Source organism: Sciurus vulgaris (assembly GCF_902686455.1).
Source record: "Sciurus vulgaris genome assembly, chromosome: 2".
Lineage (NCBI taxonomy): Eukaryota > Metazoa > Chordata > Mammalia > Rodentia > Sciuridae > Sciurus > Sciurus vulgaris.
The window spans coordinates 56,661,426-56,685,846 of record NC_136462.1 but is presented as its reverse complement, the minus strand read 5'-3'; the positions used below and the strand labels follow the sequence as shown (position 1 = coordinate 56,685,846).

Below are 24,421 nucleotides of genomic sequence, written 5' to 3'. Positions count from 1 at the left end.
GTTGGGATCAGAACCTGCTTTAAAGTTTCTGCTCTTAATTTTTATACTGCCGAAGGTATATGAAGGGAAAGAGATGATGTAATTCTACCTTTTAGTTGAATGGTACAATTCTCAGAGGAAACTTAAGTCAAGCTTCATAAAGGGAGGTGGAACCTCATTTAGCTGCCACTGGATTCTAATGATAAGCCGAGGAGAGGGCATGATGATGGAAACAGATTAAATGTCATATAAAAGTAACATCTGTTTGGAGGGTTTGGTGAAATATTGGAAGTGTAAATTTTTTTTTTTTTGCGAATGCTGAGGATTGAACCCAGGGCTTCACACATGCTGGGCAAAGCACTTTGCCAGTGATTGTGCTGTGCCTTGAAAGTTCAGAGTACACACAGTAATTAGTTCATAATAACAAGCTACTTGAGTTTGGACCAGTGAAATCTAATGGTATTATTTTGAATTGGCAGTAATAGGCAGACAAATTGGAGATTCAGCAAAAAAGATATCATTGAGGCCCTTGTAACTGTAAGGTAGACTAAGATTGAATCACTTAGAAATTTATATAGGCAGTTTCCTAAATGAAAACAAACCTTGAAAAAGTAAGGTTTGGTTATTGAATATTCCAGAGAATTTTTTTCCCCTTCCTCCTTAGGCTTCTTAATGCTTATGATGAACATCAAACACTCCTAAAAGAACAGGATACTTTGAAAAGGAAAGCAGAAAATGGGTATGTAACTTCATAAATCACAAAGGGGTACTTAAAAGACACTGGAAATGCCTTTAAAGACAAATTTTTAAGTGTTACATTAATGTTGTGGTAACTTAAATACTTTATATTCATGACTTTCAAAAAAAAAATCATAGAAAATGGGGGTTGACAAACTGATTTTGAAGAGTGAAGGCCTTCAGCCTGATTGCCTGGCAGCCTCCTCCTTAAAGTCCCCACTTAGGATTCCATTGAACCTGAAGAGGATCCTGGGAGTTAAAACCATTAGAATGAGTGCAGAGTTGAGCCAAGGGAATGATGTAACAAAAGCCTCAGAGAGGATCACAAATGCAAGGCAGGCTGGCAGCAATGACATGAGTGCAATTGCTTTGGTGTAGGAAATTTAAAAGTAGAGGCAGGTGATGTGTTCCATCTTGGGTATAACTGCTCAGCTCCAACTAGTGCTATTCAGGACTATAGATGCTGTGTAGACATCATTTTAAAGCCAGAAGTATAGATTTTTACATGTAAATCTTTTAAAAACATTACCTAGGCCAAACAATTACCTACCTGTAGGCCACTTCTAGTCCCCAGGCCACTATTTTTCCACTTCTGGCATAGAGATGTATTGAGTGTGATATCTCAGTGAGAGGTCATCTAATGTAGCTGGAGGGTTTAGGTTTGTAGAGAGTGGGAAGCATGGCTGAAAGTCTCTAGGGGGCCAGAGTGAAAAGGGGTTTGATTACCTTGCCGGTTTTTTTGAGGAGGTTAGTGACCAAAGTGATCTGAGCAGATATTCTGGTTGTCAGTTGATTAACATACTAGAGAGGCCATATGTCATGTAAAGATATTAGGTAAAGTTCTTTGGGTAGATTATTGAATTTGAGGAATTTCTATGGAAAAGATTGAATCATCAAGTTTAGCTTTCAGCCTGTTAATCTGTAATTTGTAGAGCTATACATTTATGCCACTAGGTGTCTCCCCATCACTTTTGCTTCAGCTGAAACAAACCCTTCCCCATCCCACCAAAAAAGTGGTAGAAAACTCCATAAAAGAAATGTACACAGAGGACGCTCATCTAATAAGGTTCTTCTGTGGAAGTTTTAAAAGTTTACATTTTGACTTTACATAGATCAGAAGAACCAGAAGAAAAGAAAGTACACACAGAAGATACAACTTCATCTTCTACTCAGATGATTGATGGTGATTTACAGGCAAATCAAGCTGCGTATAACTATAGTGCCTGGTATCAAGTGAGTCCACATTAATTCTTCAAATATATTATTAAAAATGTATAGTTGCATAGCTTTTTTTTTTTTTTTTTTAAACATATCTTTTACTTATTCATTTTTCTGTGGTGCTGGGACTTAAACTCAGGGCCTTGGGCTTGACATACAAGCACTCAACAAACTGAGCTACATCCCAGCTCTAGCTTTTTTTTTTTTTTAAAAGAAAACTCCTTACCTTTGTTTCAAATTTGTAGCCAAATCTTAGAATTTCAGCAAAGAACACATGCTTACTTTCTTAAACATAGTTGCTTTATTTCCAGAACTCAACCATAGTTATAGTATGCTAACTTTTTTTTTTTTTTTTTTAGTACAATTACCAGACTCCTTGGAATTATGGACAGTATTATCCTCCCCCTCCAACCTGATGCGAAAATGTAAATTTCAGATGGAATATGTTAAAAGTATGAAATTATTTTTTTTAAATGAGGGATGTAAACATAGCATAAGCTTGTTTGTTGTATTTGATAACTTGTTTTCCGTTTCTGTGTAACATGATTTGTTTAGTAATAGGGGAAAATATCAATTAGTAGCTTACCACAGATACTATTTCCTACCATTTATAAAATTTACTTTTTATTGGAGAAATATTTTTTTTATTTTTTGCATTAAGTGGTCTAGAATTCTTTTGCAATGCATTTGCAACAGTTTTGTAGCCTTAAGTGTAGGAAAAAAAAAACTGACTTCAAATCATGTCAGTGTAGTACAAGATTCTGAAAACACATAAGGGCTGGTTATTAAGGATTTACCTCCTCTGTAAGACAAAAAATGATTTTTAACTGTTGCTGACAAGGTTGTCTTGAGTGTTTCAATTATACTTGTGAATTTGGATGTAACTGCAGAAAAGATACACTATTGAAGTATGCCTTGGAATAGATTATAAATGAGAAAATGTCATGTTTGCATCCCTTTAAAAATGAAAATCATATCAAAAGTATGTTGTTTCAGGAGACTTTGTATTTAGATTATTCACGTAAAACTGTGAGCAAGCTTTCATTTTGATCAAACTGATCATCTTCATTTTTGTAATAAAACTGAACATCCAGCAATTGTTTATGAATTCATTTTGTATGGGGGGAGCACCTAGTATTTTATACTCGGCATCAGTGGTTCACTGGTCTTGAAGTGAACTTCCAAGATTTCTTCACCCTTAACTGGGCTTTAAGTTGTGTCTTTGACGTCTCATCATACAATGATATTTAAAGATTTTATAATGACAATGTCCATGGCAAGGCTGCCCAGATAATTTTATTGAGTTATTGCCTTTTGGATAAGTCCCTAGTCCTGTTTACCTAATCAGAACATTAACACAATAATTCCAAACGAGTCAAATCAAGACACTGGAGATATTTTTATTGAGCCTTTTAGTTTACATGAGGTAAAAGGCCAAACAGTTCTCCTTAACCAATATTTTATGCAGCTATAGTAAAATATTTTAGACTTTAGGGACTTATAAGGGATTACATTTCTTAAAAGTTGGTCAAGTAAATAAAATTTAACACTTTGAATCTTCCAGTTGACTCTTCCCTTATAACAGAAACAAGCTCTAAGTTTCAAGGCCAAGTTTTATCATTGTTGTTGTCATCTTTAAGTCTCAGGTACTTGGTTATTTCAGTCAATATCCACTAATTCTACTTCAAAAATGAGTTTTGCATTTGGTGGAATTCTGTTTAGAAAGTCAAGGTAAATTTGATAAAAAGTACCTCTCTTCTATCCTCAACAACCTTAATATAAAATTAGAATTATGTGCTCTAGACATCTAGAACGAAAAGCTTTGTAGTTCATTCAGAAGCTAATACATAACAAGCCTAGAGATTCCTAAAGTTTCTTTAATGATAAATAGAAATCATAACCTACAATGTAGGCTGACTAGGTTAAGCTGAACTTACTGGGCTCCCCCTTAACCTAGATACCTCAGTAATACTGCCAAATTAGCCATCCTTTTATGAAGGCTACTAGCCAGTGAAATAAATAAATAAAAATGGTGATAGCATTCTACTGAGTATATATGCTGTAAAAAAGTTTCATGAGATAACTCATGGTATTTGCTGTGAATTTAAAGATGCCAAGTGCAGAGAAGGGTGTGATTTATGTGTGTCAAATTCAACTTAAGATGCTTCACATTTGAGAGAAAGCTCCAGGTGGCCATCTGGTTTTAAAAGGCTGAAAACTATACTTAAATAAGTTTCACTGGTAGGACTTCTAAAATTTTTTTTTCACCAAAACTTAAAATTGAACGGGGCTAACAGGAATGGAACCAACGACAGCAATACCTACATTCCCATTTTTCTGCTGAAGTGGTGTGGTGTGAATGGTCTGGAGTCATTTGCCTTTTTGATTTTAAATGTTCACAAACTGGGCCTATCAGAGAAGTACTGTCTTAAGTATCGATAATAAATGCTTATTAACACTACGCAGTCCTGTGGTCTTCTTCATTTCCATTTATAATCCCCAACGTGTTTCCTATTTCTAAGCCATGACTAATTTAATAACTTTAAATTAAAATGTATCATAAAATTACCATAAGCTGTATTTAAAACCCAGTTTGTTGGTTGTACTGGACATTGTAATTTATTGAAGTAAATCCTTCAACTACTAAAATACAAAGAATTTGCCTTTCAAAGAGGAAAGCTTAAAATTTGCAGTGAAAATCTTAAAAATAAGAAGTTGAATAAGAGACAAAAAGGATGAGTCCAGCTCAAGCCTGAATAATTTGTACCAACAGAAAGTATTGAAGTTATTATCTGATGTGCATGGTTGTATGGCCCTGTTGTCCCAACTTAACCAGGAGACTGAGGTGGGAGAATCACTTCTAAGCCCAGAAATTGGAGGCCAGCATGAGTAACTCAGCAAGACCCCATCTCAAAAAAGAAAAAAAAAAGAGGCGGGGGCTTCTCTATATTGTATGTGTTGGATAAATATCAGGAAGACTAGTCTGAACAGGAGTCCTCATTTCTCATCTGGAGCCTAGCCTAGATAGCCTCTTTCCCAAAATTTTCAGGTGATCTTTCCCAAGTTTTTCTCTTTCATTATGAAGGGGAAAAAGGATACTTGGCATCAGGCTGTCCTTTCTTTCCATAAGCCCATTCTGGTTCAATCTCCAGTCGAGCCTTTTCTCCTTTACTCATAGTCAAGAGTGCTTCGTCCCACTAAAGGCCAAGAGCAAAATGAAAAAGTAATGATATTTAAAAAAAAAAAAAAAAAGGAAAAAAGCAATATAAGAACAGCAAACATGAATTAAATTTTAAAAAGGGATTCTGGATTTTATTATATCCTAAGGGTAATATCCTTGGTTGAGTCCCTAAAACTTCAATTTCCTCAATAGAAAAAAAAAATGATATACTAATATTTTTTCCAATGTGATGCTCAAACTCCTCAAATGTAAATCACTTTTGTAAACTGCAACATGCAATGCATTATGGAAACAGTTTGTTATTGGCACCATTATAAAAAATTGTTTTATGCATCTCAGGACAAGGCTCAGGAGTTTATTTTTGTAGGGATAAACTAGCAAGCATTCTACAATTTTAAGATTACCAAATTGTCCTGTTACAGCACTAAACTCTTTGCTGAAGGTAAAACTAACTTTTCAAAGAAATGATAAAGGCTTCTGGGTTGCCTCTCCCATGGTTTCCAAATTTGGATTTTTTTTTTTTTTTTTTTTGTGGTGCTGGGGATCGAACCCAAGGCCTTGTGCTTGCAAGGCAAGCACTCTATCAACTGAGCTATCTCCCCAGCCCCAAATTTGGATTTTAAAGCCAGTTATTTAAATAGTTTAAGCATCATGAAATAAATATAGAGTATATTCCTAACATCATATATTCTGTTGAAATGCAACAATCACATGAAATTCAAGGGATAAAGATCTTTTATATCTGGAAATTAATAATATGGTGAACTAGAAGAAATTTACCAGTATGTAAATAAGTTACAGAATTAGAAAAATTGCTGAACTTGATATATAGTTGTATCAACTTTGTATAAGCAGGTATCAGTTAAAATTATGTGCTACTAAACCTTTAGTTTTAATGTTTTATATTCTGATTTGAGCTTTGGATATGATTAAACTACACCCACAGTACAAAGGTATTATGTTAAGAATTCTTACAACTATTTAAATAGACATTTCAGTTATTCATGTTTGATGTTCTCCACTGAGAACCATGGCAGGTCTTATCATAGAAAACTAATTTAGGGCAGCTGCTTTCATCTCCTTTTGTATACTACCCTGGTCAATACAACTCAAGCCAACTTCTTTTCACAGTTTCCTTTGTTATCTCTAACATATACAGGTGGGTTAAAGCAGGCTTACATTTCAAATTTTACATAAACAAATTCCTGGTTTACAAGTACTTCAGTGTACCTTTTCTGTACATTGTAACATTTTGCAGTAATTTTAAAGACGGGATATAGTTCAGTTGGTAAAGCAGCCATGAGTTCAATTCCCAGTGCCCCAAATCTTAAAGACAGATTTAGAGGGTCAAATATTCTCATCACAAAGTATTTATGAAGAAAAATATTAAAAGGGTTAGACATGGAAGAAACTAATATTTGAGTTCCTATTATATTATGTGCTTGGTTATGTTCATTTAATCTTGTAACAAATTTGAGCTAGGCAATACTCCCGTTTTTTATATAGTTGTGGCAACTGAGACCCAGACAACTTAATTTGACATGAAAGCTGGCACCCAATCTGTCAGACTCCAAAGACTGTTTTCATTATACCCCTAATTCTTATTTGTATAGTCCTGTACCACAAGTAGTATGTGACACAGTATCTATTGATTCACTGTCATTCTTTACTTACTCCTCTGATAACTTTGCCCACTCCAACTTTAAAACTTAGAGGCTTGGCATTTTTCTTCTTCTTTGAACCTGTAAAACAGATTTTTCTTATAATTAATGATATACTCTAGTTTTAAGAAATTAAGATTCAGTGGAAACTGATTTAATTGACCTAAGAATTATAATACAGTGTATTTGAAAAGGAAAAATCAATTCAGAAAGCCAAGTAAATTCATTAAGAAAATTCTGGATGTAAAAATAATGATCTGGGGGCTGGGGAAATACAGCTGAGTCGGTCAAGTGCTTGCCTTGTACACACAAGGCCCTGGGATCAATCCTCAGCACCATACACACAAAAAAACTAAATGAAGGGTATAAGATTAGGACCTATATTTATCCCACTAAAATAGCACACTTTTGCCTTTTATATTAAAACACTAAACAATCACTTTGGGATATTGCTATGGTGTACTGAGGCTTGGTCCTCAATGCAGCAGTGTTGATTGGGTCTATTAAGAGGTGATTAGGCCACTAAGAAGGATTCATGCTTTTCTCAGAGGAGTGTTCTTACTCTTATGGGCCTGGACTGATTACCTCTAGAGGCGATTGTCAATAATGCAAGCCTGGGACCATCCCTCTCATTTTCACACTTTTTCTACTTTTCTACCAAGCTTGGAGCAGCATGACTATGTGCCAACATAAACCTCTTTTATAAATTACCTAGTCTCAGGAGTTCAATGTATTAGAGCAACAGAAAATGGACATAAAATAAGACATTAGCCAAATTTACACTATACTCCCTTCATTTTCTGTTTTCCAATAACCACAAGTTCTTCAACCAGACAGTAATCAGTGAATTGAATCTTCCTCCAAGTAACTCATAGGTACAAAAGACATGGAAAAAAGTAGGCTAACAACTAAAAAAAAAGGGCACTGCCAACTGTTCAATCTGTCTACTACATAATGTGCTGCAATGTCTTAAGGCAAAAAGGTAGGATTACATTAAGACTTACTTGTTTGAATATTGGTATCAAAAACAGTCCCATCCTGAAGTGTTCCTGTATACCAGCAGTGAACAACATCTCCTTTCTTGGGAAAGTTGGTTTTATCTCCCTTTTTTAGAACAGATTTTGTATATTTTGGTGGACCCTAAAAATAAACAAAAACCAACAGTTATTAATTTCATAAGCCTTTTCTGAATCTAAGACAACCAAGACCTGTGATGTCTTAAGCACTAATAATTTCAAACAGCTCAAGATCTAATTACTAGGATGAACCCCTCTCTCCTTAAAGTGCCTGCCTGCCTGCCTGAGAAAACTTGAAGCTGTCTTTAGAATTTACTATTCATTCTAGCCAATATTGGATAGGAACCCCCCAGCCCCCAATCTCCCAGTACGGGTGGGAGGTTAGCAGCCTAAAACTTTTCAAGGACTGGATAGTAAACTTACTTCCTCAAAAAGGCCCAACCACTTTTACGCAATTCAGAGTGGAACTTCTCTTTCCTCTATTGCCAGTAGACTGAATAAAATCTGTTTTCACAACTTTAATGTCTGTTTACCTTTGACACAGTTAGTCAACAATTCAATTGTTGGAGTGAAGAACTGGCAGCTATTCTTTCCTGTCTCTACAGTGCCTTCTGTAAACCTCTGTTGTAACACCTGATTACACTTGTTGCAAATTCTTTTTTTTTTAATGTATATAAGTTCTAGATGGATACAATACCTTTATTTTTATGTGGTGCTAAGGATCCAACCCAGTGCCCCACAGGCTCTAGGCAAGCACTCTACCACTGAGCCACAATCCCAGCCCCCATATTGTAATCTCTTCACTCCAAGGTCTAGAATTGTGGATCTCAAACTAGCAATTTTGCTTTTCCAGGTACATCTCAAGTGTTCGGAGACATTTTTAATTGTTACAACTGGGAAGGGCTGGGGAAGACAGGATACTGCTGCCACCTAGTGGGCAAGGGTGAGAGATGCTACTAAACATCCTTCAGCCTGGGACAGCCCCACCAACAATTAATTGTTCATCCAAAATGTCGTCATTGCCAAGGTTGAGAAATGTTGGTCTACAATGTACTTGACTTTTAAGAAATGTTGAATGACAAAGTAAATGAACTCACTTCTCATATAGCAGAAAATATATCTTTAGCCCATATGAATACCCACTACAAGCAATAAATTGGAATTTGATTACTCTTGAGATTTGGGCTGGAAATTAACATGTGGTTTACAAACAAAATAAGCACTCTGTAATCTCAATAATTTCATGCTATCTTATGTGATCTTATCAGAAAGCCAGCTTCCCTTTAGGATAGACTATAAATTTTCCCTCTTAGATTAATACATATTTGAAATTTCACAAAACGAAGATTTAAGAAATCACTAGTAAAATTTCCTATTAAAGATCTCTGTACCAAGTATTATAGCTGTGTATTTTAATCACTTATCAAGTATCTTTTGTTTTAAATGGGGTAAATGCAAGTAATGAATTCTCAGCATTAAATTCTGATATGAAATTATATGCTTTCTGGAAATGTCTCTTAAGGGCTGTAGGTCTAAAACTATCTTGCAGTCACTTACTTTTTCAGCTTTACTGAAGAATAATTTACAAATACCTCCAGTTCTCTTTGGTTTACAGACCTAGAAAAATGTCACTCTGCTAGGCTTGGTGATACATACCTGTAATCCCAACTACTTGGGAGGCTGAGGCAGGAGGATCTCAAATTAGAAGCCAGCTTTGGATTCTTTTCTTTTTCTTTCTTTCTTTCTTTCTTTTTTTTTTAGTACTAGGGATTTAATTCAGGGGAACTCCACCAATGAGCCACATCCCCAGCGCTGCCCCCATCTTTTTTTTTTTTTTTTGTATTTTATTTAGAGACAGGGTCTCATTGTGTTGTTTAGTGCCTCGCTTTTGCTGAGGCTGGCTTTAAACTATGAGAGCCTCCTGCCTCAGCCTTCCAAACCACTGGGATTATAGGTGTGCACCACTGAGCCCCGCCAGCCTTGGCAAGTTTGAGACCAGCTTCAGAAACTTAGTGAGACCTTTTGGTACTGGGGACTGAAACCAGAAGTGCTCTACCACTGTGTTACAGCCCTTTTTTAATTTTGAGACAAGGTCTTGCTAAATTGCCCAGGTTGGCTTTGAATTTGTAATCCTCCTGCCTTAGCCTCCAGATTTGCTGAGATTATATTTGTGCACCACTAGCACCTGGCTTCAAAATTTAAAAAAAAAAAAAAAGGGCTGGGTAAGTGGGTGTGGTGGTGCACACCTGTAATACCAGTGCCTTTGTAGGCTGAGGCAGGAGGATGCAGAGTTTAAAGCCAGCCTCAGCAAAAGTGAGGTGCTGAACAACTCAGTAAGACCCTGTCTCTAAATAAAATACAAAGCGGGGCTGTGGATGCAGTTTAGTGGTAAAGCCACCCGAGCTCAATACCCAGTCCTGGGGCAAGGGGGATTGGGGAGTCTAAACCAAGTGTGGTACACACCTATAATCTCAGTGATTTGGGAGACTGAGGCAGGAGGATTACAACTTCAAGGCCAACCTGGGTGATTTAGAGAGACCCTGTCTCAAAACATAAGGGTTGGGGATGTAAAGTGCTAAGCGCCTTAGGTTTAATCCCTACTACTGCAAAAATCCAAAAGATACTGTCCAGACTAACAATGCCTCAACTAAAAGCTATTAACATATCAAGAAATTTGATGAGCTACGCCCAATGGTGCACACCTGTAATTCCAGTGACTGGGAAGCTGAGGCAGGATTCCAAATTTGAGAACAACTTATTGAGGCCCTATGCAACTTAGTGAGACCCTGTCTCAAAAAAGGGGGGGGGGGGGGATTGGGAATGTGGCTTAGGGCTAGAGCACCCCTGGGTTCAATCCCCAGCAACCTCCACCCCCCACAAATGTGATGAATGGGTTAATATCTGCTTGGCATATTTTACTCGATATGCATTGAAACTTTAGAATATATAGGCTTTTACAATGAAGAACATTTAGTAAGTAACAGGGAAACTGGACATTAAATACCTATTATTTGTCAATCACTTAACACATACTTTTCTTCACATTTAACCTACAGCTGTTCCCTGAAGAGCATATCATCTACTTACTATTTTGCAGATGGTTCAAGGTATTTATTCACATAGCTAGTGAAAAGTATGGGTTTGTCTGAATCCAAAGCCCCTGTTCTTTCCATTATACCACAACACCTCAAGAATTAGTGATAATGATAATTAATGTTTATTGATGTTAATAGTTACAACAGTTAATTTCTGAGCATCCTCTATATTACCTAGTACTATTCCAAATGCTTTACATGCATTAACTCTTGTAACAGTCACTATCTTACAAGGTAGGTAATACGTAAAGATAATGAAACATGAGGACAGAACAGTTAAGTAACCTGCTTAAGGTCTAACAACTCTTGAATGGCTGAGGATTGGAAGTAGGCAGACTGGATACGTAGGCCATGCTCTTAACCACTTCTCTACCTCTCAAGCACATACAGGATGTCAGGTATTAATACAAGTTTCTTATGTCAATTCATTTAACTGATGAGAATAGTGGTATTTTCTCCATCTTCTAGAGAGAAAGATGTGGATAATGCAACTAGCCCTATCTAATTCAGTGTGAGGATTATTACTTTCAATGAAAAGTAAGCCGTTTCCCTAAGTCAAAAGCTACAGCTTGAATAAAATATGTACTAAGAAAGTAACTTAAAGTACATCTAAATTTGAACTAGCCAAAGTGCTCAGTAGCAATACAGAGCTAGTGCTACAGTATAGATCTTTTTTTGTTGTTGTTTTTAACCAGGAATTGAACCCAAGGGTGCATAACACCTGAGCCACATCCCCAGCCCTTTTTTTTTTGGTACTGGGGATTGAACCCAGGGCCTTGTGCATGCGAGGCAAGCACTCTACCAACTGAGCTATATCCCCAGCCCATCCCCAGCCCTTTAAAAAAATATTTTATTTAGAGGCAACATCTCACTGAGTTGCTTAGGGCCTTGCTAAGTTGCTGAGGCTGGCTTTGAACCGGCAATCCTGCCTCAGCCTCCTGAGCAGCTGGGATTACAGGCATGCTCTTTTATACCTGGCCCCAAGCCTTTTTATATTTTATTTTGAGATAGTCTTGCTAAATTGCTGTGGCTGGCTTTGAACTGGCAATCCTCCTGCCTCAGCCTTCTGAGCCACTGGGATTATAAGTGTGGGCCACTGCTCCTGGCTTATAGTTTGGATATACTGAAAGTACCCCAAAGGCCCATGTGGCGAAGGCCTGGCCCCCGGCTTGTGGTGCTACTAGAAAGTGGTAGAACTTTTAGGAGGTAGGTCCCCTGTGGAAGGAAATTAGCTCACAGGGGACATGCCCTTGAAGGGGACTGTTACCCCAGACCCTGCCAGTTTCTCTCTTTGCTTCCTGGCTATCATGAAGTGAGGGCTTCCTCCACAAAGTGCTTGCCACTGACCAATTGACCATAGATGGAAACCATCAAAATAAGCCATTTTTCCTTGTAAATTGTTTAACTCAGGTGTTTTGTCAGTGATGGAAAGCTGAATAACAAGAGTAGTCACTACTGTATCAAACAGTATAGTTTGAGAGAGCACAGAATTACTGTACTAAGGCTTCTTTTTCTTCAATTAGGTGTGTTGGCAAAGTATCATTTTAGACACCTTATTGGAATGGCCATTTTTATACAAAATGGATGAAGAAAATTAAGGCAAGAAATCAGCTTTTCTAAAACCTTCTGAGGCCTTTGGATGCTTGAAAATATTAATAGGATAAATTTTAAAAGAAAGATTATATTTAAGAGCATTAGTCCTGAAGGAGATATGAAAAGAGAGAACATTTAAACTGGAAAGAAAGGAACGTGGGCTGGGCAGATAGCTCAGCTGGTAGAGTGCTTGCCTCATAAGCACAAGGCCCTGAGTTCGATCCCCAGTACCGCAAAAAAAAAAAAAAAAAAAAAAAAAGAAGAAAGGAATGTTTATAGTTATAGACATGCAAAGGAAAAGAAGAGTCAAACATTCACAGAACTTTTAAGCAGGGAAGAAAGGAATGATTATAACTACAGGTCTTATAGAAAATCATACAGCTGAGGGCTAGAGATAAGAGGCAGAGTACCAGTCTAGTATCTGCAAGGCTACCTAAGTTCAATCCCCAGGATCATGAAAAGAAACATAAAAAGGTAGTTTAGGACTCCCACGTGACCTCTCTGTATTATCTTTAGCTCTTAAGAATTTGGCTTTCATTTGCAGCTTTTTCTTAATCCTTTAAGCATGTAACATCTGCCTCCTAATACCACCCTCAGCCCAATTTTCTGGAAGGTAATGCTGCCAATTGTTTTTGCAACCCTTTAGTAATTATGGTTCTATTTACCTTAGTAACTGCTGAAAATCTGCTCAGGATATATAACATTTACCAAACATTAGTTGTGATAAACCTCCAAAGTACTTTATGTGTGTATATACCCAAAAACATTTTTTTTTCAACCAATATAAAGAGATCATGCAAAATTAGTTTTATTCATATAAACATCTACAACTCTATACTTGAACTTACACTCTGTCCACAAATACCCAAACGCTTTCTTCATCAAAAAACTATACCTGTTTATAAGAACTAAAAATAAATTACTAAGACTGCTATCAATGAGTGTTCTTAGTATGTTAATATAAAAACTGAAAGATTATAGTCAATTCAGATCTAAGTTGTTCTTAGTAGATACCCTTAGCTCTAAGGATTTCCATTTGCAGAAATGATTTTATCTGGTTCTTCAAATCTTTGTACCAAAATATAAAATCTGAGCTGGGAAAGATAAGACAAATGAATCTACACCCTACAGCCAGGATTGGAGTATTTTCATTGCCAGGGACACCATGTACATTAGAAAAAGCTAAAAATAGTGAAAAAAAAAAAAGTTTCTTTGACTCAGTACAATTTGGCTAGAGAATCAGGTCCTTTAAATAGCTTTCAAAGCTCAGAAGGTCTGGCCAGACGTGGAGGCAATAATACAAAGAAGAATTTCACAGGATAGGCTACTACTTGTAAAGAAGTGATTCTTTGGATTTCTATCCCAATTCCTAAGAGAGATGGCACACTAGAATTCAGAGTTTGGCTCACTGAAAGTGTCTGTATTCAATCATCCCTCCCTTTGAGAAGTCAGTGCTAGAAAGGAAACAATATTTCTAAAATTGACATAAATAATAAAATAGGAATATACTGTAGACAAACCTCATCCAGAGTCTCTTCAGACTTGGTTTCTTTGGGTTTATCTTCATTAAGCTTCACATTTTTCACTTGCTCGGACACTTTACTTACACTTTCAGTACCTTTGAATCGCTGTAAAAAATATTCTAACATCAACATTGAGGATAGACTAAAAATTAGGATGGGCATCCAGATTTTCAGCCTCTCAAATAAGCATCTGCATGATGAATACACATTATGTAACACAAATTTAAATCACCTAAGGAAACCACACAAGAACAAAGGAAGAAATATGTTAAGTATTTTAATAAAGCATGATGCTTAGATTAGCTAACAATATAAATTCTAAAATAATAAGAACCATGACCTTTAGAAAAGACAACTCAGACTTGGAGATATGAATACTACTCAAACGGCTTCTTTTTTTTTTTTTTTTTTTTTTTTTTTTGGTCCTGGGGATCGAACCCAGAGCCTTTTGCATGCAAGGCAAGCACTCTACCGACTGAGCTATCTCCCCAGCCCTCCCACGGTTTCTTAAAGATTATTTTCTGTGGAAGCTGAAGATTTCATAGGGAACAAATATTGAAGAGTATATTAAAATATCTTTCTAAAGGCTCATCTTAAACCAGAATTCTGTCATTAAATTCTATAATGAAATGGAACTTACTTTCTCCATACAACATTTTATATGCAGTGTAAATGCTTCATATAATACCATCTGACTAATGGATTTATCATTTAAGAGTTTGTTGTCTCAATTTAAACTACTAGAAAATTATTTTAAAAAATCTGGTTCCTTTCTTTTTTTCTTGGGGAGGTGGAATACTGGGGATTGAAGTCAGAGGCACTCAAACACTGAGTCACATTCCCAGTTCTATTCCATATTTTATTTAGAGACAGGGTCTCACTGAGTTGCTTAGTAGCCTTCCTTTTGCTGAGGCTGGCTTTGAACTCCTTCCTGCCTCAGCCTCCCGAGCTGCTAGGATTACAGGTGTGTGCCACTGCAACAGGCAAAATCTGGTCCTTTTCAAAATACCAAAACATGCTGGGCAGGGTGGTTGCCTACCTCTAACCCCAGCAACTGAGGGAGGCCAAAACAGGAGGATGACAAGTTCAAGATCAGACTTGGCAATTTAATTCAAACCCCAGTCCACAGAAACAAAATAAAACAAAAAGCAAAACCCTCAAAATTCCAAAATATTCTGCCATGTTGCAGATTAGTCTTGCTAGATTTGATAGCTAGTCCAGTTATGATTATAATTAAAAAAAACTGCAGGTGGAAAAACTCCCAATTCTGCAAATAAATGCATTTAAAACTTCTCGTTTGAAATAAAACTTCTAAAATGATTCCTGCTCATAGAATGTAAAAATACTCACCTTACTTTCAAACAGATGGTTATAGGCTGTAACCAAATGGTCCTTATTAGCTGTCTTGGCTACATTTTTAATGTTGCCTAATAATTTATGTTCTGCAAGAAACTATAAAGAAAAAAGCCAGTTAGACAAAATAATTTCCCTCAAGAAGGCTCTAAAAGAAAAATTGGAGCCAAGTGTGTTTATGTGTGCCTGTGGTCCTAGCTACTTGAGGGGCTGAGGCAGAAGGATTGCATGAGCCTAAGAGTTTGAGACCAACTTGGGGCAACACGCCAGACGCTGTCTCAAAAAGAATAAAAAAGAAATTAGCAACTGACCTTTCAATGTTAGTTATGTTTTTGAAAGTATTAATAAAGAAGAAATGAAATAAACACTTTGGGGAGCCTACAGCCATGCTGGGTATGGCTCTCCTGACCTATCTGTAACCCATAGTTGGTTAAGAATGAGTTACAGATAGGTCAAGATAACTACAACCATCTATCTATGGACTGTAAAGTCATAGTATCTTGGTTAAAATCAACTTCTGATCTTGTACAGAGGACCAAGTTTTCCATATCTGTAGTGGACGATTAATAATAAGATTTGTTAAAGAACTGTGGTAAGAATAAAATGCAATAGTCCATTTAATGCGTTTAGCTAAAAGCCTGATGCGTACTAAGAACTCTTAGCTATAATGTAAATAAACAGCTCACAGTAATAAAACTTCCTTTTCTCTCAAACATAAGACTGTAAGTTGACAAATGGACACCAAAATACCACTACTGAAATATCAAGTTGTAATATGTTCATCTCAAAATCATGTATTTGTTAATATCATGTAATTTTCATGATATCATTTCTCTTATTCTGCTTCCTTTCTTGCTTTGTGGTCCTTGTTGGAATTCTCATCTCAAAGTTGTCCTCTGGTGTCTTTCTTTTTGTGGTACTGGGAATTGAACCCAGGGCCTCAAGCATATTAGGCAGGCATTCTACCATGGAACTATATTCCTAATCCTTCGAATAGTTTTTCTAACATTATCATTATTCCATTTCCCCCTCTTTGCTTTCTTTCCTTCTTTTGGAGAAATGTTCTAAATGATAAAGGTTGACTGGAGAAAGGAGATAAAGTTGATTACGCATAAATAATCAACTGCATTAGCACTCATGAATTAATAGTTCATGAAAAATATCTGAAATATAAACATCTCTTTGATATGCTCAATAAAATAACTGTAGAACATAGCAAATATAGGTTTACATATGCGAATGATCAGCAGAGAATATGCATTTAAATGATTAGTGTTATAAAAACATGATAATCCAAGTATCTGACCTAACATTAGATTCTACATTGGGATGATCTGTTTTATAAGAATTTAATGAAATACGGTACTGAGGCATTGCTACAATATGTTTACTCATTTCTATTGTTTCAGCTGAAATATTCCGTTCAGAGAAAATAATTTCATTAAAATAGTATAAGATCCTCGACACAGGTCTTTTCCACCTATCCCCAAATGCAGAAAAAATGTAAAACAGGTTTAAGCATGTGAATGATCACTACAGAATAATTATTTAAATGACTGTTATAAAATAGAATCACAGAAATGGTATTTTTATATTTTCCATTTTAAAATTTAAGAGAACCATAGAGAAACCATCCAGGCTGCTGCTTGTTTCAGAGATGTGGAAGATGCTGTCTGCACAACGATATGTACAAGTAGTTCAGCAATTATGAAGGGTATGATGGATCTTAATTTCTGAAGGACAAAAAAAAGTCAGGTCTGCCAAAAATAACCAGTGACTACAGATCGGTACTTAAGATGGAGACTGCTAAAAAATGCAGGGCACACATTATAACAAATACCAGAAAGATTTCTTAATCTGATGTTTGTAACACTGGGAGACCACTGTGTAAGAAATGCACATGTACATTCCTTAAATATAAAGATGAAAAAGTTAAAGGGTCAATATTTTTCTAAAAAGTTAAACCACAACCTACGGGTTTTTGAAAAGTCGCAAGGATTAATACTCGGTATTTAATGAATTAGTGAGGAAAGAAAGGTGCACATACAGTTCCCACGCAAATTTCAAATCCCTCCCCATTTCCCTAGTAGCCAGCACTCCGCTCCCGGGTCTCATCCAATCCTCTATTCCTCTGCTCCCACCTCAGCCACCAATATCTCCGGGTTCCTTTTTTCTGGCCTCCACCCTCATTTAAGGATTCCAGTGGAGTTTTAAATTCTGCGATTGCAACCTGAATGCCCCAGGAAATAAGGCCGTTCCCGCGCCGGCCCGTGGGACGGGAGCTCACAGGAACCGCTCCGGCCTTCTGCGCCACGGGCCGCCGGAGGACGAGGGCGGGGGCACAGAGGAATACGGAATGTATGGGCATCTCCGGGGGGGTGAGGAGTCCCTCAGCTGAACCAGCCCGGCCGCCCAGCCGCCTCTGGTACCGAGTCTGAACCGTGATCCTGTAGAAACTTGATAATGTCCTTCTTGGGCAGCTGCTCACTGCGCAGCTGCTCCACGGTCCACGCCCGCTGCGGAACGACCGCCGCCATCTTCCCCCGCTGCCTCTGCTTTACTGAGCCAGCCCGCTTCAGTTCGGCACCGCCCCGCCTCTAGGGCGTGGCGTGGGCCCCACGGAGCTCGAGGGGGCGTGCCCACTGCATTACCGGGCGGGATTGGTGCCTGTTCTTGATTGACGTCAAGGCTGTGCTATGAGGGCTTCTTTGTTGAGTGGGTGTTAAAACCCTGCAAAAGGGGCCACGCCGACTGGCTGCGCAGAAAGCATCGAGCAGAATTCGGTTCTCGTTTGGACCCCTTGCGGGACAACCTCTGAGGGTAGTGATATTTACCAGCCATTACCCACACTGCTCATTACTTATGGCTTGCGCTACCTTAAAGGTCCAGTCTATAACCTGTTTAAGAAAACAGCATTCAGACTACTAATCTCATTTTATCTAGTTGTTGTCCTAAAGATTCATCCCTGAATTGACTCTGTCCTTGTCCATGAGAACAATCCATACCTCGCTAACTCCCTTTTAAAGCTCACATAAATGAAACGTAAATACATACTCCTCCCTAACCAAAACAAAAACTTTATTCAGAAATTTCAACAAATTAATGTAAAGAAGCTGTACTTCAGGATGCGACTTACTGATGATGGGTGGCATTAATTCTTATTGCAGCTACGTGGTGTGTTTGTAATTTTCATCAATACAAGAGGGATCAAATTTATATATTAAGTCATTAGATTTAGAATGGAGAAACCAGGAATTGCATCCAAGTCCGGGTGGAAAGGTATAACTAACAGTAGAATAATTGCACATCTACGTTTACTGCTCTAAAACTGTAGTAAAGATGAAATTCTGAGGAAACATCAGAATACCTTTTATTAATTTTCTAACGAATAACGGGGCCAGACTACATTCACTTCCCTTTAAACAGTAAATTATTAGAATAATGAGTTGCCACTCCCAAGACAGCGAAACGATTAGGCAGTTTTCTGTCTAGATAGTGGAATGAGATATAGCTTTAATTTTTTCCACGCTCCTTTTATTTTCTCCACATCACCTGATTTAATTGCCCAATAACGTTAAGTTCACAAAATTATGAGCATTCCATTGTCCTCGGGATCTCAAGGTCATTTGTTTTATTATTGTAAACGATATCACGTTCTCAATTTCGCTCATACGCCTAATCGGTGGAAACGGAACTCAAATTCAACCTGGTAAAATTGTGAAGGTGACTAAATTTAGAGTAACTCCTTAGCGATGCGCATGCGTATCCGGGATTTCCTTAAGGGTTTCCGGGAAGCCAGCCAATCATATTCCCAGCGCAAACTCAATGGCGGCATTTTCAACTGGATGATCTGGCTGTGGTTCCGCCTTCTTGTTCCATATCTTTGTGTGAAGGAAACCGATGGGGATCCAAACCGAGCGAGTAAAGCTGCTGTGGCTCCCGGTTACTGAGCGAAGCTTTTGGTGGTCGTCGGCCTCATGAGCGGTCGGCAAAGAACGCTTTTCCAGACGTGGGGCGCAAGTGTTTTCCGATCGGTTGAGACTCCCAGTTGCAGCTCTGGAACTGAGCGGCCTCAGGACCCTGTCAGCTCAAAGGCGCGTTTACCTGCAGCGGCGGAGGCTCAGGCGGAGTCGGACGATGATGTGTTGTTAGTCGCGGCCTGTGAGGCTGAGCGGCAGCTGAGTCTAGAGAATGGCGGATTCTGCACCTCAGCGGGCGCACTGTGGATTTACCCCACTAATTGTCCGGTGCGGGACTACCAGCTGCGCATCTCCCAGTCCGCACTGTTCTGCAACACTCTGGTGTGCCTGCCTACCGGGCTGGGAAAGACCTTTATTGCCGCCGTGGTCATGTATAATTTCTACCGCTGGTTTCCTTCCGGCAAGGTAGTTTTTATGGCCCCCTCGAAACCCTTGGTGACACAGCAGATGGAGGCTTGCTACCAGGTGATGGGCATCCCGCAGTCCCACATGGCCGAAATGACAGGTATTTGGGAAAGAATGGGTTGATTTGAAAATAAGGGTTTAGTTTCCAGGGATGAACATACGTTGTGGTGGAAATAGAGCTGAAGAAATTCCTGACCCAGGTGGAATACTTACCAGATCCAAATATTCTTACCTTACATTCTTTCTGAGTGTAGTAGGTCCAACACTGACGTTCAACCTTCAGAGAATCTCCGTAGTTTATCAGAGAATTTGAAGCATTAGTGTCTTATATCCCATGGGCATTCTAGCTAAGAATGATTTCCTAATTGAAGAATTTGCTTCGCTTCAAGTATTATGCCATTTTGAATAAATTGTAAGGACAATTTATTTAAATATGCTCCATGATAAAAGGCGGCGTTGACATTTGGGCCATATCAGAGATTTAACATGTAGCATTTCAGTGAATTGTTACATTGTTCTTAAGCACATTTCTAAAGCATGACTACATTCCGAATAGATCAGACTATTTTTAATTTAAAATAATCGGTCTGGAGTTTAAAATGTAGATTTCCACTTTTATTTACAGGTTCTACTCAAGCTTTTACCAGGAAGGAAATATGGTGCAGTAAGAGAGTCCTTTTTCTTACACCTCAGGTCATGGTAAATGACCTTACTAGAGGAACTTGTCCTGCTGCTGATATAAAATGTCTAGTTGTTGATGAAGCGCATAAGGCTCTTGGAAACTATGCTTATTGTCAGGTAATAATTTTGTAAAGTGGTATATAGTAGTGTACCCATATTATTAAGGAGTATTTTGGGGGATTGTTATTGGTAAAGGAACTTACCAATAGTACTGTAAAAGCCTTAAATTTATTTATTTTATCTACAGATTGTGATTGTAAATAATTCCCTTCTCCATTCAAATAAATAAATACTTCTCTCCTTATATATATAGATAGAATATATAAGATACATTATATAGATAGAATTGTAGGGTAGCTCCCATGTTTCTGACATGGAGAACTTAATATGTAAAAGTTCTGTAGGCAGAGCAGATTTAGGTGAGCATGGAAAGATGCTGAGTGCCATTTTAAATATGTTGAGTTTGGAGGTGTCTCTGAAATCCATGTACGGATATCCATTAGACAGTAAGTGATAGAGTATGGATCTCAGTGGAGAGTTTTGAGCTGGAAGTACAGATTTGGGAATCATCAACATCTAGGTAGGAGGTAAAACCGTATAGCTGCTAATGTTAGGAATAGAAAAGGGAAAAATAAGGGAAAGTTGATTTCATTTAATGTGGAGACGAAAACTGCTTTTTGTGGATTTGTAGTTTCCTTGCAGACTTTGTTATTATATTTTATCTCTAATATCCTAGGGAGAACTCTCATCTTTCTTATATTTGATCTTTTTTAAATATATCCAGGAAATGGATATGTCTTTCTAATTATCTGTTGATATTTCCACTTTAGAGGGGTATTTAAAAATTTTGTTATAACTTTATGGAATTCATTTTGTAAATTATATTTAACTTATTTATTTTCAGAAATTTTCTAGGCATTAGGTGATTTTGTTAACTTCTGGTTTTGTTTATTTTATACAATCGAACATGCATTGAATTTATCAATAACCAAATAGCCATAACTCTAAGAATTTACGCTATGTGAAGATTCCAGAGTTAAGTTCCAATAGGCGCAATAGCTCCATGAAGCATGCAGCTTCCTGGGTTAAGAAAAAACAGCACCATTTCCTCTTTTCAAAGATGCCTAAGAATCCCTCCTGAAAAGAAGTAATGTATTTGGCTTATTTTTCATGTGTAACAATTTTGGTAGGTCTGTTGGTACTTGTGGCCTATAACAATAAAACTATTCCATTCAGAACTGCCAGAATTGCTTTATAATCTGAAAGAACATTTTGAATTCTGCTTATCAAGCGAAAGGATTTTTTTTTTTTTTCCAATGCTGGGGATTGAAACCAGGGCCTTGTGCTTGCAAGCACTCTACCAACTGAGCTATATCCCCAGCCCAAGCAAAAGGATTTTTAAAAACCATCAATATTGGCATCAGATCTGCCATTTTGTTGCCTCTATTATTCTGCCTCCCCAACACCACTTTACAACCCAGATTGTTAGCCCATGAACTCCCTAGTCAGTCATTGGTCTGTTGTTATTAGCCCACGAAGTTCCACTAATAGCTTCCCCCTCTCCCCCCCTTCTCTTACCCTTCTTCACCCTCTCACCCTGTGGGCAGTCACTCTGCCTGTCTGCTTAATAAAAATCTCTTGCATTAGTTCCCGAGTCCGAAGTGGTGTCTGGGTGTTTTCAGTCCAACAAGTGATCTGTCTATGTCTTCCTTGCTGCATTTTTTATCCTTCTGTGATATCTGAGGACATCGCTTATTACTTCTAGCACTGAGGCAAAATGGAAATGGTCATTAGGGATATTTGTGTTCCAATAGTTTTTTTTTTTTTGTCATGCTGATGATTGAACCCAGGGCCTCATGCATGCTAAGCAAGTGTTCTACTACTGAACTAAATCCCCAGAGCTTGCATCAGTTCTTAATTAGAATATTTCTACCTAGGTCTCTATTGAGTATAATGTTATTTCTTTTTATATAATCTGTGTCATGTTAAAAATTCCATAGATAATATTATTGAGTCTTACATAAATAATATTATTGAGTCTTAATCAGAATTCAGTATGAATCTCATTACATCTAAATCATTTGCTTTTCAGATAATAGACAAGTGATAGTTCCACTCTGAACTATCTCTGTGCCATTGGAATAATGATAATAGACTAGAGAGAATAGCTTTATTTAATAGAACTACTATTATTTTTGCATTGGGCTAATGAAATTAATTTTTTTTTTTTAAGGTTGTCAGAGAACTGGTCAAATACACAAATCACTTTAGAATCTTGGCTCTTAGTGCCACACCAGGTAGTGATATAAAAGTAAGTAAACTGCCTTTCCATTTATTAACATTTAAGAAAGTAAGAATTTTTGTATGGGGCCAGATCATTTTTCCATTCTAATATTTATACAGTTTGACTTTAGGACTATGGTGTTTCCTGTAACAGGCCTAACTTTTCTTCTGTGTTTTCAGGCATCTCTTTAAATTAGGTTATTTATTTGTTTGTTTACTTACGTTTGAGATGGGGTCTGGCTATGTTGCTCAAGGTGGCTTTGAACTCCTGGGCTCAAGCAATCTTCCTGCTTTGTCCTCTAGAGCAACTGGTACTACCATACAAGTTGTGCTACCATACCTACCAGATTAGTACTTTTCTGACTTAAGTATGCATAAATCACCTAAAACTATTTGTTAAAAAGCACTGAAGTTTCAGTCATGTATTTATTTGTTTTCCTTTGTTTTATTTTTGGTACCAGGGATTGAACCCAGGGGTGCTTAACAACTGAGCCACATCCCCAGCCCTTTTTAATATTTTATTAGACACAGAGTCAATAAGTTGCTCAGGGCCTCACTATGTTGCTGAGACTGGCTTTGAACTGAAGATCCTCCTGCCTCAGCCTCCTGAGTAATTGGGATTATAGGTGTGTGCCACCTGCCAGGCTTAATAGTGTGTTTAAAAGAATTGTTACTGTTTTCAGTTTTTCTTAATAAAAGCTTTACTTTAGACTTCCAGAAAATTTGCCAAAATTGCAGTCTTTGTAAGTCCTTCACCTAGCTTCCCCTAATGTTAGCCTTTATATAAGCTAGTACAGTTATCCAGTAAAATTAACATTAATATACTAGTAATTAATCTGCCAGTCTTATTCAGATTTTGGCAGTTTTTACAGCCATTTCTTTTTCTGTTCTAGGGTATAACTCCAGGATCTCACATTACATTTAATTGCCATGTCTCCTTACCTCCCTTCCAGTCTATTAGAGATCCTTAGTCTTTTCTTGTCTTCCATGAGCTCCATGCTTTTGAATAGTAGGTGCTAGTTATTTTGTAGAATATTATTCAGTTTGGAGCTGTCTGATATTTTCTCATAATAGAGTAAGGCTTGGCATTTTTGTGAGAATATCCTAGAAGTGATGTTGTACTTTCTCAGTGTATCTTATAAGGAACACGTGATGTTGATTTGTCTTATTAATGTTGCTACTAATTCTTACTTGGTTAAGATGATGTCTTTGGGTTTCTCCATTGTAAAATTAATTTTCCTTTTATAAATATTTTGTGGGGGAGATATTTTGAGATTATGTAATATCCTGTTTTACATCTACCTGTGGTTTTTACTGCCAATAATTACTTCTGTGGTGTTTGCTTAATCTTTGTTTCTTCTTACCATTTCTTTTACATTCTTGTGGATTTTTTTTTTTCTTTTTTTTCTCATTTGAGCGGTCGGGGTTTCGAACCACGGTCCTTCTGCATGCTAGGCCAACGCTCTCCAAAGGGAGCTATTTCTTCAGCTCCTCTTTTACATTCTTAATCTGAATTATTCTATAATGAGCTGTATTTTTGTCCTCCATTTATTATTTCAGTTCTTATTTATATCCATATAGACTAATGGATGTTTATTTTTTTTCTGTGTACTACAATCCAACACTATTAATAGCAGTTTTGTTGTTCAGAATGTTCCAGCTTTGGCCATTGGGAGCTCCTTCAAGATGGCTCCTGGCTCCTGTGTCATTTAGAC

General features: G+C 37.4%; 3 protein-coding genes across 9 annotated transcripts in view; 2 read left to right on the top strand and 1 right to left on the bottom strand.

Annotated features, from left to right (window-relative positions):
- The window catches only part of PRPF39 (pre-mRNA processing factor 39), a 30,828-nt gene extending 27,718 nt beyond the window's left edge, over positions 1-3,110 (top strand). For 5 of the 6 annotated variants that reach the window (XM_079126029.1, XM_079126030.1, XM_079126032.1 and 2 more), the window contains 3 exons: positions 644-718; positions 1,830-1,950; positions 2,295-3,110. In XM_079126029.1, coding sequence (XP_078982155.1) covers positions 644-718; positions 1,830-1,950; positions 2,295-2,351 — 253 coding nt within the window. In that variant the 3' untranslated portion in view covers positions 2,352-3,110. The remainder of the gene's footprint in view (positions 1-643; positions 719-1,829; positions 1,951-2,294) is intronic. The other variant, XM_079126031.1, reaches the window with a different exon arrangement.
- Positions 3,111-3,310: 200 nt separating this feature from the next.
- Positions 3,311-17,945, bottom strand: FKBP3 (FKBP prolyl isomerase 3). The gene is made up of 7 exons (XM_079126017.1): positions 17,787-17,945; positions 15,355-15,456; positions 14,002-14,109; positions 7,782-7,917; positions 6,791-6,858; positions 5,035-5,132; positions 3,311-3,649 (listed from the first exon to the last, which is right to left on the bottom strand). Exons 1-7 carry the CDS (start codon positions 17,892-17,894, stop codon positions 3,595-3,597), a joined length of 675 nt encoding a protein of 224 aa, XP_078982143.1. The 5' UTR covers positions 17,895-17,945; the 3' UTR covers positions 3,311-3,594.
- Positions 17,946-19,178: 1,233 nt separating this feature from the next.
- Positions 19,179-24,421, top strand: part of FANCM (FA complementation group M) — a 65,893-nt gene continuing 60,650 nt past the window's right edge. For both annotated transcript variants that reach the window (XM_079126019.1, XM_079126018.1), the window contains exons 1-3: positions 19,179-19,842; positions 20,368-20,540; positions 22,657-22,734. In XM_079126019.1, coding sequence (XP_078982145.1) covers positions 19,335-19,842; positions 20,368-20,540; positions 22,657-22,734 — 759 coding nt within the window. In that variant the 5' untranslated portion in view covers positions 19,179-19,334. The remainder of the gene's footprint in view (positions 19,843-20,367; positions 20,541-22,656; positions 22,735-24,421) is intronic.